Genomic DNA, 14,578 nt, shown 5'->3' on the forward strand with positions numbered 1-14,578 from the left:
CGCTAGAGGTGAAATTCTTGGATCGGCGCAAGACGAGCGACTGCGAAAGCATTTGCCAAGAATGTTTTCTTTAATCAAGAGCGAAAGTCAGAGGTTCGAAGACGATCAGATACCGTCCTAGTTCTGACTATAAACGATGCCAACCAGCGATCGGGGGGCGTTAGTTTGACGACCTCCCCGGCAGCTTGCGGGAAACCAAAGTCTTTGGGTTCCGGGGGAAGTATGGTTGCAAAGCTGAAACTTAAAGGAATTGACGGAAGGGCACCACCAGGCGTGGAGCCTGCGGCTTAATTTGACTCAACACGGGGAATCTCACCCGGCCTGGACACAGTGAGGATTGACAGATTGAGAGCTCTTTCTTGATTCTGTGGGTGGTGGTGCATGGCCGTTCTTAGTTGGTGGAGCGATTTGTCTGGTTAATTCCGATAACGAACGAGACTCTGGCTTGCTAACTAGTTACGCGACCCGATCGGTCGGCGTTTAACTTCTTAGAGGGACTAGTGGCGTTTAGCCACACGAGATTGAGCAATAACAGGTCTGTGATGCCCTTAGATGTTCGGGGCCGCACGCGCGCTACACTGACCGGATCAGCGTGTGCTCGCCTTGGCCGAAAGGTCCGGGTAACCCGCTGAACCCCGGTCGTGCTAGGGATAGGGAATTGCAATTGTTTCCCTTGAACGAGGAATGCCCAGTAAGCGCGAGTCATCAGCTCGCGTTGATTACGTCCCTGCCCTTTGTACACACCGCCCGTCGCTACTACCGATTGAATGGTTTAGTGAGGTCCTCCGATTGGACCTGGCGCGTGTCCGAGAAGACGATCTAACTTGATCATTTAGAGGAAGTAAAAGTCGTAACAAGGTTTCCGTAGGTGAACCTGCGGAAGGATCATTAACGGTCGACGTTGGGCGTCAGCGCACAACGGTCGAGGCGAGGCTCGAGAAACGGCTGCGACCGCACGTGCGTCACTCCAATGTGCGCGCGTGCGCGACCGCCCGAACGGCGAAGGTACCCCGGCTGCCGCCGGGATCCCAACGCCACCGGTCACCTGGTAAATTGTGCGCCGAGTGCCAGCTCCGCGAAGCCGGCTTCATGCGTCGGCGAACCGACTAGGTCGGGTCGACCGCTCGGCGCCAGTAATTTTCGAATGCTACCACATTGTGCGCGGCGCAGTGCAGAACAAATGTCAATCGAGGGCTCTTGGCGGTGGATCACTCGGCTCGCGAGTCGATGAAGGACGCAGCTAGCTGCGTGAATTAATGTGAATTGCAGGACACATTGAGCATCGACGTTCTGAACGCAAATTGCGGCGTCGGGTCAATCCCGGAGCCGCGCCCGCCTCAGGGTCGCGTTTCAAACGCTCCCGCGCGGTTTGTCTCCCCTAAAAAGGAGAAGCCGCGTCGGGCTGGTGCGGTGTCGGCTGGCGGTCCGTACGGGCGCGCTGGTCGTCCCGCTTATGACAGCACGAACTGCCTACTGCGTGCAATTTGGGTTGCGACGCGGCACGGCGACGCAGGCGAGCGAGTCTCGCGAGTCGGCCTCGAAGAGGACTGCGGCTCACGAGCTCGCCCTGCCAGTCAAGCGCCGGCCGTCTAATGCCCGTCGCAGAACGCCCGCCGCCGCGGTAGGCTGGTCGTCGACGAACGCCTGGAGCTGGGCTCCAATTTTCGGCCTGAGGTCGGACGAGGTTACCCGCTGAATTTAAGCATATTACTAAGCGGAGGAAAAGAAACTAACAAGGATTCCCTAAATTAAGGTTAATTTTTCTGGTGCCAAATGTTGCAATGGTACTTCCGTTTGCTGCAACAAGCTTTAGGTTTCGTTGGCAAGTATTGCGATCTATCCGGTTTGCAGGAATAACACTTACTGCGGCACCAGAATCAACCAAAAATGTCCGACCAGTTGCTTGGTCAGTTACATGCAGAAGGCGGCGAAAATGACCAGCGGCACCAGCCGCCATTAGTGGCTGGTCTCCACGTTTCCCTTGCGGCTACAAGGCGAAACACACTTTCTTGCATTATCCCCCCAGCGTCTGTGGTACCAACACAACGTGGGAAACGTGCTTCTTTGCGATTTTCGCCTGTTTGAAAATGCTGGTTTGCGTTTCAGCAGTGCAACATCTTGTTGTAGTTGGTCTACTTCTGCTAAAAGAGGCTGTGGGTCAACTAGATCAACCATGCTGTCGGCTTTTTCGGCAAGCTCAGTTATATCCAAATCTAGTGCAGCAAGAACAATTCGTAGGTTTGCTGGAAGCCTTTGTAGAAATACCTCACGAAGAATCTGTTTAGCTTCCACGTCACCCAGTAGTTGTTCCATGTCCCGTAGCATTTGTGAAGGTTTGCGGTCCCCTAGATCATCAGGCCGAAGAAATTTTTGCAGCCTTTGGTGCTGTGACATACCTACTCTTCGCAACAAAGCATTCTTTAGTTGTTCGTAGGGTTCCTCACTAGATGGACGCTTAATAATGCCTCTGACCACTGAGGCAATCTCAGGAGTGACAGCAGAAACAATATGATTAAACTTTGTCAGTGACTGGGTTACTCCTCTGACGGTGAATTGTGCTTCCACCTGCAAAAACCATAGCTCTGGATCTTGCGGCCAAAAGGGTGGAATTTTGACTGCAACTGATGTCACATTGCTTTCTGTCATGACTGTGAGTTGATTTATAGCTAGCCTACAAATCCAGCAAAAACAACTCAATAGCTCACGTCGGGGTCACCATTTGTAGGCACGCTTGTTTTACGTCCGTTTATTGCGAGACACTGAATAGAATGAAGCGTGCACACAATCCAACATCGCAAGTACTGTCGCGAGTCGCGTGTCGCGTGTAATTTAAAGATACGCTACATGGTCTACAACTGCTGTGTGTGTTTCTAAAGCAACTATGGTTTCCTCTGAAAACACTCTCAAGCATGTAAGTACATTTTGGCGCTCAATGGGTCTTGGATAGACTGCAATATAATTAAGCCTGGATAGTTTAAGTAATGAATCTTCTTCTGCCTTGAATAAATCCCTTAAATCAGACCACCTTGCAACACAATCATCCCCTGAATCATCTTTAAACCTAATTTCTCCACACTTTTCAGACAGCCAATTATTTCGAATGCACTTCAATAAATGGACATAGTCAAATAAAAGATGTATTTGGTCATTTCTTGTGACCCATGGTTTATCTGGAACTGTGTCAAACTTTTTGAAGAAAGCTTGGTTGACTCTGCTGCCATCACATACTATGGCAATGACGTTCATTGTGCACTTCTTCATCTGATCAATCAACAATGTTATTTGTTCATACTGAAATTCTGCTGTTAGCCGGTAAACAGGAACCATTTTAATTAAAAATTGTGGCCCTCCAAACATACATTTAACCATTACTGCAAGTATTGTCCGTGCTAAGTGATCTGTATTATTTTTTGCCTTTCCAGAAACTGTGCCACCATGATAAGACAGAGATGCTTTCACATAAATTTCATCAATCATAATAATACTATTTCTCTGTTTGGTTTCTAAACTTTTGCTTACTTCATTTAAGAACACCAAGTCATCAGTATTGCCAATTCGGGATGTAATTCTTGTTATTGTTTTGGTGCTGGGAAGCTTATGATCCTGTCTAAACCTTTCATAAGTTGATCTGGATGAGGCAAAATAATCAAAGGCCCTTGCAAATGCCTCAGCCGAATATACAGGCTTGCCAACCATCTGTGCAGCTGCAATTGAGTTTCTGTAATCTGATATGACTTTGCTATTATGGCTTTCTTCTGTATGACAAAGATAATTAACTGCCTCTTCTATGTGTGACCATCTGTCTAACTCTAATGTGAAAACCTTGTTAGAACGCAATGAAGGAATGGTGCATTTTACACCAACATGAAAACATTCATGAGTGAAAGTATTTGAAATTTTAATATAAAATGAAGGTACTTCAGATATGCAGTGTTTAGACTGGATTATCACATTATCATCACTTTTATAAGAAATTACAGGGACAGGAAAAGAACGTTTGTTCAAGGACTCAATTAATTCATTTAAATCTGTAGGTAACCTATCTTTCATTTCAAATTCATTGATCTCATCCTCAAAAATGCTTCTTTGGTTTGACAAAGCCTTTTTCGTGGATCTTGGTTTGCTGCTGGCAGTGGGAATTAAACTTTGTGGTACACAAGTAAAAACTGAAGGTGGATTTGCTGGTCGATATCTGCCATATGATAACAGCTTCTCATACCCTGCTGGCCAATGCTTCTCACACACAATTGTATCTGCTTTGTCTGGAATATTATCACGAGGTATTGCACTAAGCCATCTCAAACGTTGACATTTATCACGGGGCAACCGAAAAACTGAGGTTTTGTCTTGTGAATCATAGCCACTTCTGCAACCTGTCACACAACACTTTCTACCCATAATGGTAATTTTATAATCTGCTTTTATTGAAGATCAGTACATATACTCTACATAAGAGAAACGAAGGTTAAAAAAGAAAATCAAAGTCATCCTGTTGTTTGTTTCTGAGAAAATAATAATTCAATGTGACATTCTGACCAAAAACAAAATGTCATAAAAGAATCATCTATCCACTCAGCTATAAGGATGTGATATGAATATCGGATGTGATACATTAAAACTGCGTTTATTGTTTGCAACTTTCATCCCCCAGTCATGAAGATTCTGAGTAAACAAACAATAACTTAACCTTCATTTATACTAGGCAGAAATGCCAAATGCGCTACAAACAACAGTTCAGTTAACTAAACATTGCATAAAAAGACCTACCGTGCGTTAAATATTATTTATTGCGCCCTAACAAGCAAAATTTAAACGCAATCCAATAGTTTCTTTGCTAAAAAAGCTTTTAAAAACTTCAGAGTTCAGACTACAGAGACTATCGCTAAAAACTGATTCGAAACCATCCGCCTCCAGTTTCGAGTCCAGCGTGACCGATGTCCAGGCTGTAATAGAGGGCGCCATGGTGATGATCAATTCCAGCAGCTGATAACTCGACTTAAGAACAGTCCGAATTTTGCCATCCAGCTCGACGAATCGACAGATGTAACAAACATGGCACAGCTACTATATGTGCGGTATGTTCACGAAGAAAGTATTGAAGAAGAATTGCTTTTTTGTCGCCCTTTGGAAAGCCACACCAGAGGTGAAGATATATTTACCAAAGTCGATGGATTTTTCGCAACTGTAGGTTTACGATGTGAAAATTGTGTTGGAGTCTGTACAGATGGCACAGGGGCAATGTTAGGTAAGCGTGCTGGATTTGTTACAAAAGTGAGGGAACATGCAAATGAGCGAGTCACTTATACTCATTGCATGATCCACTGAGAGGCACTTGCAGCCAAGCGAATGTCACCGGAGCTTGATATTGTTCTTCACGACGCTGTCAAAATAATCAATTATATAAAAAGCAATGCTCTCAACACCCGTTTGTTTTCAAATTTTTGCAAGGATCATGATTCGGATTATACAAGCTTACTAATGCATGCAGAAATCCGATGGCTATCAAGAGGCTACAGTATACAAAGGCTGTTGCACTTGAAAGATGAACTTGTCATGTTCTTAACTAAACAGAAGTCTGCTCTTGCTGAATTTTTTCGCGATGATTTTTGGGTTGTTAAGTTATGCTACTTGGCTGACATCTTTGGGAAATTGAATGATCTCAACATGTCTCTTCAGGGGAAATGTAACATCTTTACGTTTCAAGACAAAATTGAAGCATTTATTAAAAAGCTATCAATATGGAAAAATAGATTAGAAAGTGGTAATTCGGAAATGTTCACTGCAACGGATGATTTTTTAACTAATAACACCGTATCTAGGCAATCGATTCTAAAAGTAATAGTTAGTCATTTGAATTGTCTTCTTACACAATTTAAGAAGTACTTTCCTGACGACTTTGATTCAGAAAAAGAAAGTTGGATACGCAAACCATACGACATTGAACTCTCAGGTGTCAAACACCTGCCATTACAAGCCCAGGAAGAATTTGCAGAGTTATCAAGTGACCGAAGCTTGCAAGTAGAATTTTCAAAAGAAAATTTGTGTGATTTTTGGGTAAAAGCAAAAAAGGAATACCCAACCACTTCTGAACTCGCTGTTGATAAACTCTTGCCCTTTTGCACAACATATTTGTGTGAAGCGGGATTCTCCAGATTGGTGATCATTAAGTCCAAATACCGATCCTCTTTAAAAAATGTTGAGGATGTTCTTCGTCCTGCTTTGTCTTGTATCAAGCCACGAATGGATGACTTATGTAAAAATCATCAGGCGCATCCATCCCATTCAAAGTGCTTCATAATTTTATAAACCAAGTTTTTGTGATTGGTTATTCGTTTCGTTTTACTGAATACATTCGTTGTTTACAAAAAAGCCACTTGAGATTTGCAATGGGACGTTTATTTTTAATGGTCGTTTATTGTACATCATTTATACCTATCAAGGGGTCGCGTAGAAATTTCTTTTCAAAAATGGGGTCGCAGAGCAAGAAAGTTTGAGAAGCCCTGGACTATACCACTAACATACAAAGCAAAAAGGGTGTAACAAAGTTACGGCAAACACTCACATGCCGCAACTATGGCATATATGCTGGCACCTGCACAATATGCCATAAGCAGTATGTCAGTCAAACGAAAAATAAGTTTTCAGTACGTTGGACGGGACAAAGATATATGTGAAATTCATTCAAACAGGGTGATTATAATGAAAAGGCGGCCCTTTGTCAGCACTATGCCACAGAGCATAGCGCCAATGCCCGTGACCCTATCAGCACATGTTTTCGGGTGCAGTTTTTGTAGCAGCCACCTATCCATCTACTGGACATCTATGAAAAGTAAGTGGGCAAGCAAGATTGGAGCTGAAATAAACATACAAAAAAAATGTTTTTACCCTACATTAAATAACATTTGATTCTTTTATTCCTAGGCGCATTTTGTCCGTTCATTTTTTCCAGTGTTTCCGCTATTGTTTTTTACAACGCTTCTGCCGTCCTTATCTACCTTCTTTTGCCCCGCGCCACAGGTTGAGCGTTTTTTCCTTTACGTCTTTCTACTGCGTGTGTGCGTGTTTGGGCGCGCCATCAGCAGGTCCCAGTTCTACCTTACTGTCAGCAGGTTTTAATACGTTTGTTTGTGCTTTACAATTTAACTTGCATACGATTTTTAGCTCTGTTTTGTTTTTAGATACTGACGATGCCTATTACTTAGGTGAAATATATATGTCTAATAAAACGGTGGACGACTTCAGACTTGTCAAGGTTTTCAGTCTGTTTTTTGTAGGTGGTTTGATATAATTAACTGTGGCCATTTCAATTCTTTTAAAAGTGCTTAAGATGAACGCCCTGACTGGTTAGAAAAACATTTTCTGGCAAATTTATTGGACTGGAAGGTAGAAAATATGGCATTTGATTGCTTTAAAATGTTTTATTTAAAGAGCCCCGGCACCGGAAAATTATTTTTTAATATGTTGTTTGTCGTATTTTTATAAACACGATTTCAGATTTAAAACCACAAAAATCGAAGTTACTAGTCAAATATTTACGTTTTAAATCTAAAAACACTGACACCTTGCGGATATTTTGTCACTGAGCTCAAACGCCATGTGACGTCACCTCGTACCAACTTGGTTTGGAGCTTGTTTGCAGTCGGTGGTTGTTAAGGTTCTGCGACGCCAATTACGTTAGTCAGTTTAGGTATTTTGGTGTTTAAATGTTTTCATTTTTATACTCAAGTGTGCAAAAATGCCTGCAGTGTGTTCTTTGTATGGTTGCAATTCAAGAGGAAATCAAAAGGCCAGCAATTTGACACTTTTTCGCTTTCCAAATATAAAGCGATTGCGGTCAGCTTGGATTAAATTTGTTAACGTGAAAAAAAGGGACCAACGAAATACAGTGTTCTTTGTAGCCTACATTTCACAGATGAATGTTTCACAAATAAAATGCAGCAGACAGGAGTATGGCAAAAATTCTGGTGTTAAAGCCAAATGCCGTTCCATGTATTCATTAGAACAGTCTTCTTCAGCAAGAAATGGCATTGAGAGCAGTTGTAAGAAAAGTAGCATATGGTATGCTTTAATTAATTGTTTTCTGACATAATCTCATTTAACATGATAGTCTTTAATATTACCATTATGTCATACTAATTTAGTTTATTGTCATGCCATTTACTTGGTAATAACAAAAAAGTGTGGTTGTGAAAAAAGGTGTGATAATATCAATATATTTTCATTTGGGAACCACCCAATCTAAGCTATGAGCCAAAATACATTGTGTGTAAAGGAAAACTTCTTTACCTCTTAAATGGTGTACCAGAAGTAAATTAACTGCAGATTTCCCTGGACACTCAGCTAAATTTGGTACATACACAATGATGAATGATGGATCTTTGCAACAATAAAATTGTTGCTATTAACCTTGTTAATGTATTCAGATGGTAATTTCATAATATTTTCTAGAGCAATGAAGTGGTAAACAGCAATGATATGGAAAAAGAAGGATTCTTGGGATGCATTGAAAACATCACAAGCAAAGGATTGTTTATTAAAGCCTTTGTGACTGACAGGCATCCACAAATCATTAAATACATTAGTGAAGAATCGTCAGAAACAAAACATTATGTTTGGCATGTAGCTACAAGTATGATAGAAATAAAAGATGAGCATACACCGGTATATTTGTGTTTATGGTTTTCAATTCAGAAATCCAAAAGAAACTGACAGCACTTTCTAACAAAGCCTATTGCAAAGAGTTGGGACCTTGGGTGAAAAGCATATGCAACCACATGTATTGTTGTGCAGCAACATCACAAGGGAATTCACAACTTATAGTTGACAAGTGGCTGTCAGTCCGGCAACGTAACTCTGAAGTCTTCCCCAGCACCATTCAACAAATTTTAGTAAGCAGTATACCTGTAACGCATAGAGGTTGCTAGTTGCATGTTAGTAGTTAGTACAGTAAAACTTACTCGTGACGGGTGTTAATTACCCTCATCATGATTGCCTAATTGACGTTTAAATCGATAACATGCTGCTTCTAATACACGTTGAGACATATAGATTCAAATCCAGGATATGTTTTTATACAAAGCAGATTCGACTCAGAATATTCGTTGAACTTGGCTAACTGCTGTTGCACTTACTAATTTCATGGCAGCAAACGCATGATTTTCTCTCCTCCATTATCACATAGTTGGTACATAAACACCTACAATAATTCTGTTACGTGGAAAATACCTTTTGTCAACAACAAAACATCTACCTTTTTAAGCAAACAATTGTTATTTATTGCTTAACTGTCAACTAAGTATCTACGTTAATTTTATCAGTTGTAAACAATAGAAAAATGTACGCATCAAAGCTAAAACAAGCAATAAAAACAACAGCTGACCAACGCCATTGTTAGAAGTTGGTACGAGGTGACGTAACAATCGCTGCTACATATCAAACCAAGGTGTCGCTCGAGAGCTCGTTGTTTGATTGAATATCTCGAAAACGACAAATCATAGGACAAAAAAAATTAGTGATTCGAAATCCCTGATTTTTGGCAATTCTAAATATCTAAAATGTAGAAAAAGTCACATCGCCGCTGCCGGGGCCCTTTAACTGAAACTTATGCTAGAAAGAAGTTGAGCAAACAATAGAAAAAAAAGAATATTAGCCCTGCCAACATTGGAAGGACTAGTGTTTACCACAAAAAACTATGTTTGTCTGGCAAGACGCTTGTTGGACAACAACTGTTACAAAGTGCCTTTTAGAACATTTACCCAGGTTGTAATAGCGGCTTTTTTTGGTAACGTAAGTGCTCCTAATTCAACATTTTAGAGTACATCATTCTGTTATAACTAAGTGCTTGTGACTTAAGCGAAATCAAGGATCCCGGTCTCAAAATCCAGACATTAAACCAGGCTGTTGGGATTCAACACGTTACCACCAGAAAAGTTATAAAAAGGGTTAAAGGGGCAACACTACATTTGGCAAAGTCAATGCATGGACTAACCTTTGCAAAACTCCAATCAACAGGAAATAGGTGAAGTGCGTTTGTTGTTTGGTTGGACATATGAAATATATATACTTAATTTTTACCATTATAAAACTGTCAGAAACAAACTTCTGCTCTGATGCTAATTTAGTTTCATTATTTTGTTGTTTGTTAGAAAAAAAATTCTCAAAAACATACAGGTACAGAAATTACAGTCTATTTTAATATTTTTATTTATTTATTTTGGATCCCGACGTAATCCTTTGGATTGTTGAGTAGACTTTTGAAACATTTTTGTAAAGAGCTTTTTAGCAAATGTATATGATATTTTGTATATGACCTATATCAGGGGTGTCATACTCGTGGGCCACATTGCAGTTTGGGAATTATGCCGAGGGCCGCATGTGATTTTTAATCTAGTTTTATAACCTTTTCGCTACGACGACCGCATTGCAGATCCTTATTTCACCAACAGCCGCCAATTATCTGCTGGTTTTTGTTTTAAAATTACAGATGTACCATCTATTAACGCCCCAAAGGCCCAGATTAATTTCCAACAGATTGAACTTCACACTGTAAAGATCAGTTTAACTCTATTATTACGTCATAATCTATATTGTGAAGCTTTTGGTACCTTTTTTTCGCATTGTTTGCACACAATAGACCTACAAAAAGTCTCTCGCATATGGCTACTAGGCTGGTAATACGCTTTTCAGTAACACAAAATCTGTTTAGGGCAGTTTGAAAATCAAAATTTTTTGGCAAAGGAGTTTTAATTACATCACGCCTTCCAGTGCATCTATTTTAATGTGGCGTACGGCCGCGGGTTGTACACCCTTGACTGAAACTTTGAGGAACGGTTTAATTACTATCGTTTTTATTCATAACATATGAATTTTGTATGTATAAATTAAATTTCGGTAACTATCTTTTAACATAACATAATAGCTTTCAACAAAAGTAAGAAAAAATTAGTGTAATTAGATAAAAATCTGACAAAACGCTACAATTGTTGTTGCCGCGAGTTTGACAGGCCTGACCTATATGATAGTACCCAATGCAGCGGGGACTTTATGTGGAATACAGTACGCATCAGGTTGTTATGGCTTGGATGTTATTAAACCACCTCGTGAGGAGTCTCGTATCAACATCAATACTCAAAGGAAAGGATAGGTACGATTCTGATTTAAAGTCACTACTTTGTGATCTTGAATGAAAATTCTACCCCTCATTTGCTGGATAAGAGACTAAACGATGTTATCATCCAACATTACGATTTCTTTTTGTGTAATTAACTAGTTTTATTAGGTATGTTGATCATTTTTTGTGGTTCAATGTGAGCAGCATTATATTATACGTAATGGGTGAACCTTTTCGTGTTATATTGTAGATTTTTTGGATTGATGGTGAATCATCCTTTTTTTCTGCATATCTTGTGACAATTGTCTCAGCCAAGCCCAACAGTCTTCCTCAAAGTGTCTTTACCTATCATGTGCATTTTAATAGTGGTGTTGTCATTGTAGCAGTATACATTTGCTGTTTACTCATGCTTGTTAACTCTAATCAATTCTTATGAATGTTTTTTATTTTCGGTTCTTCCTTGGACTTGTTTGATAATAAAATTATTCTAAGAATCTAAAACTTTGTTGAAAACCTGAATTTTATGTGAAAGTAGTGCCAAATTAACCATTCTTATGTAATATAATTTGTTTTATCTGTTTAGATGTGTTTTTTCCTAAAATACAAGGTTTACTTGTTATGTGTTTTATTCAAACATCAAACAGAGAATGGCTAAGTAATAAATGGTTGGAACACGAAAGGCAAAGAATAAAACAAACAAAAAAATACAGAAAAAATTTACTGAACCATGCTCCTCATACACTTGAGTATTTTTAACAAAGACAAACACAAGATACTTCTATATATTAATTATCTTCCAGACTATAATCAATACAAAAATCCTTCGTTACAGAATATTTGAAAAAAAGGCACGGAAGACAAAGTGGCTGTGTGGTAAATGTGGTAAAGCATGTGGTGATGGCACAATATTTTGTGGTCATGATAAATGTGAGAGTATAACACCTGATCAGTTACGGCAATGGCAAAGCATAGACATGGAGTATTACTGTACCTTTTGCTGCACCGATACCAACGGCAATTTTAATTTTCGAGCATCAGCCAAGCGACTACATGAGGTATAGTGAAAATTTTGAAGGACATATGCAGATACTAAAGCGATGTTAAACCATGTAACAATGCATGGAAGTAGACAATAGAGAGGCTTATAGTCGTGGCAAAATGTCAACTAGGATGTCAGTTTAATAAAATTATGATAGGTAGTCACAATTGCAAAAAGGAAATAAGATTTTTTATTTCATTGTCAGTCAGAAAGTTTAGTTAAAACATATGTAAAGACTTAAAAACATACTAACATCAAACCTAATTTAGGCAGCAGATATGGACAAGGAGGTAAAACAACACGTGGTGAAAAGGACAAAAATTGCTTCTCCACAATTATAAAATCTCAGCACCCAAAAAATGCGAAATACAGCAAAGAGGTTGACAAATGTGCAACTGAACTACTGAATCAAAATGGACATTTTGACAAAGTAGCGATTTTAACAACCCCAAATGGAAACTGTCTTTTTAATGCTGCATCTCAATTTCTTTGTGGGAATGAAAATATGTCTTTAGAATTAAAAGTACGGTGTGCAATAAAACTTGTGGAGGAGCAGCAATACAAAAATCATGACCTTAGTAGGACCTTCCAATTTGTTTCACCAGACTACTGGCACTCCTGCAGAGATCGCTTTAAAACTGGGGGGTATTCATCCATGTGGACCATATTAGCCCTCACTGCAATGGTAAAGGTGACCAGGTCCCACCAATGTTAAACAAAACCATAACAAAAAAATTATTTAAGCAACACCCCTTTTGTTGTCATGTGGACAAGAATAGGTAGTGCTGGAAGCATATGGACCCCAAACCATTTCGTGCTTGTAGAGTCAAAACAAGCAATTTTAGATAGTAACCTAACTCATAACAAGGACCATCTTCAAGAATCCATTTTCAGTGATGACAAGACGGCTTCGCTGTTTTCTCCATCTTTAATGGACCAACCTTTGCCAGCTGATAATCAAATAAAAACTGAAACAAAAGTTGAAACACATAGTGACCAGCAACAGACTTTAAATCCCACGGCTGAAGATGATCATCAACATGCTTACAGTTCTGCTCTCACTGCAATGGACAAATCTTTGTCACCAATAGACAAACAGAAACTGATGTAAAAGTAGATACGGATAGCGATCAGCAACGAAGTTTAAATCCCACTGCCGATGATAATGATGCACTGCAAAAAATAATGGCTTGCTATTGAGCCAAAGAATGAAAAAGGCTTATATCTAGCCAAATAATGACTCATATTGGAGTGTTTTCTAACACGGTTCATCAGAAGTCAATATTGGCTTATATTGAGTCAACTTTTACTTACAGCAAAAAATGTAAGCAAAAGGAAACTTTGGTTCATTTCTTGCCAAAAACAAACTTAGGATGAGCCAATTACAGTTAAAAGTTGTAAAAGTCTTGTTTTGAGCCAGTGCTGGCTCAACACGATTCAAATTATAAGTGACTCATGGCAAGCCAATCAGTGGCTCAAAATGAGTCAAATATTCTTGTCAAAATGAGCCAAAATGTTGATAAATTTTAATCTCAGCATGAGCCAGAAATCAATGTCATCTTAAGCCAAAATACTGGCTCAAATTGTTCTTAAAGTGAGCCGAAAATCAATGTAATTGTGAGCCAAAGTGTGGGTTAAAATTGTTCTAACATGAGCCAAAAATCAATATAACTATGAGCCAAAATGGGGGTTAAAATTGTTCTAACATGAGCCAAAAATCAATGTCCCTATCAGCCAAAATATGACTTAAAGTTTTCCTAACATGAGCCAAAATGAGTTAGGAGGCAAAATGTGTGTGAACTGCATTTAAACTGATTTAAATGACTAAATACAATCGTTAAACAATAAACCAATTGTGTATATCCTGTACTGGTAATTTAACTATATGACTAAAAGGTGTACACACAACATTCAAGCTTTTAATATTATATTGGGATGGCCTAATGCAAATTAAATTTAATTGGTAGCAATAAGTTATCCCCAAGCCTGCAAACAGACAGAGCATCATGGTATAAAACCCTGTCAAGACTCAACAGGTAAAACTCATTTTTGGTGTTAAGTAAATATGCATTAAATGAAAATTCAATCCCGACAGTGTCAAAAGATCCAGTCAGTAACCCTGTTTACATGGACGCTTGAAACGGATTCGAATCCGTTTCGTCAATCCGCTTCTCTCGTTTTTGCCGCTGAAACGAATCCGTTTCACGCTCAATCCGCCCCGACTAGGTGGTTTAATCCGTTTCGTGCTTAATCCGCCTTCTTGTTAAGGCGCGTTTGCTGTGTTGTCAGGTTAGTTGGAGGGTAAAAATATGTTATTTGCCAGTTTATTTGCTTTGCATCGGAAAGCATTTTTGTAGAAATAGACTTAGGGTGTAAACTGCCGATCAGGCGAAATGTGCAACGGGAAAGTGTAGTCGGCTTGTTGTCAG

At 39.5% G+C, this 14,578-nt stretch overlaps 2 protein-coding genes, 1 long non-coding RNA gene and 2 other non-coding genes across 5 annotated transcripts in view; 3 read left to right on the forward strand and 2 right to left on the reverse strand.

Moving 5' to 3' along the window:
• LOC145235413 (small subunit ribosomal RNA) overlaps positions 1-891 on the forward strand; it is a 1,804-nt gene extending 913 nt beyond the window's left edge. The window contains exon 1 of the ribosomal RNA XR_013861910.1: positions 1-891. This exon is cut by the window's left edge and continues 913 nt beyond it. This is a non-coding gene — a ribosomal RNA (small subunit ribosomal RNA).
• Positions 892-1,192: 301 nt separating this feature from the next.
• On the forward strand, positions 1,193-1,346 carry LOC145235029 (5.8S ribosomal RNA). The gene has a single exon (XR_013861540.1). It is a non-coding gene; the product is annotated as a 5.8S ribosomal RNA (ribosomal RNA).
• Positions 1,347-1,956: 610 nt separating this feature from the next.
• Positions 1,957-2,646, reverse strand: LOC145234495 (uncharacterized). The gene has a single exon (XM_080099223.1). It carries the CDS (start codon positions 2,644-2,646, stop codon positions 1,957-1,959), a length of 690 nt encoding a protein of 229 aa, XP_079955349.1.
• Positions 2,647-2,829: 183 nt separating this feature from the next.
• Positions 2,830-4,542, reverse strand: LOC145234496 (uncharacterized). The gene has a single exon (XM_080099224.1). It carries the CDS (start codon positions 4,396-4,398, stop codon positions 2,830-2,832), a length of 1,569 nt encoding a protein of 522 aa, XP_079955350.1. The 5' UTR covers positions 4,399-4,542.
• Positions 4,543-7,425: 2,883 nt separating this feature from the next.
• On the forward strand, positions 7,426-8,664 carry LOC145232900 (uncharacterized). The gene is made up of 2 exons (XR_013860946.1): positions 7,426-8,058; positions 8,449-8,664. It is a non-coding gene; the product is annotated as an uncharacterized LOC145232900 (long non-coding RNA).
• The last annotated feature ends 5,914 nt before the right edge of the window (positions 8,665-14,578 follow it).

The sequence above is a fragment of the Phallusia mammillata genome, chromosome 6, assembly GCF_965637545.1.
Source record: "Phallusia mammillata chromosome 6, kaPhaMamm4.hap1.1, whole genome shotgun sequence".
NCBI lineage: Eukaryota > Metazoa > Chordata > Ascidiacea > Phlebobranchia > Ascidiidae > Phallusia > Phallusia mammillata.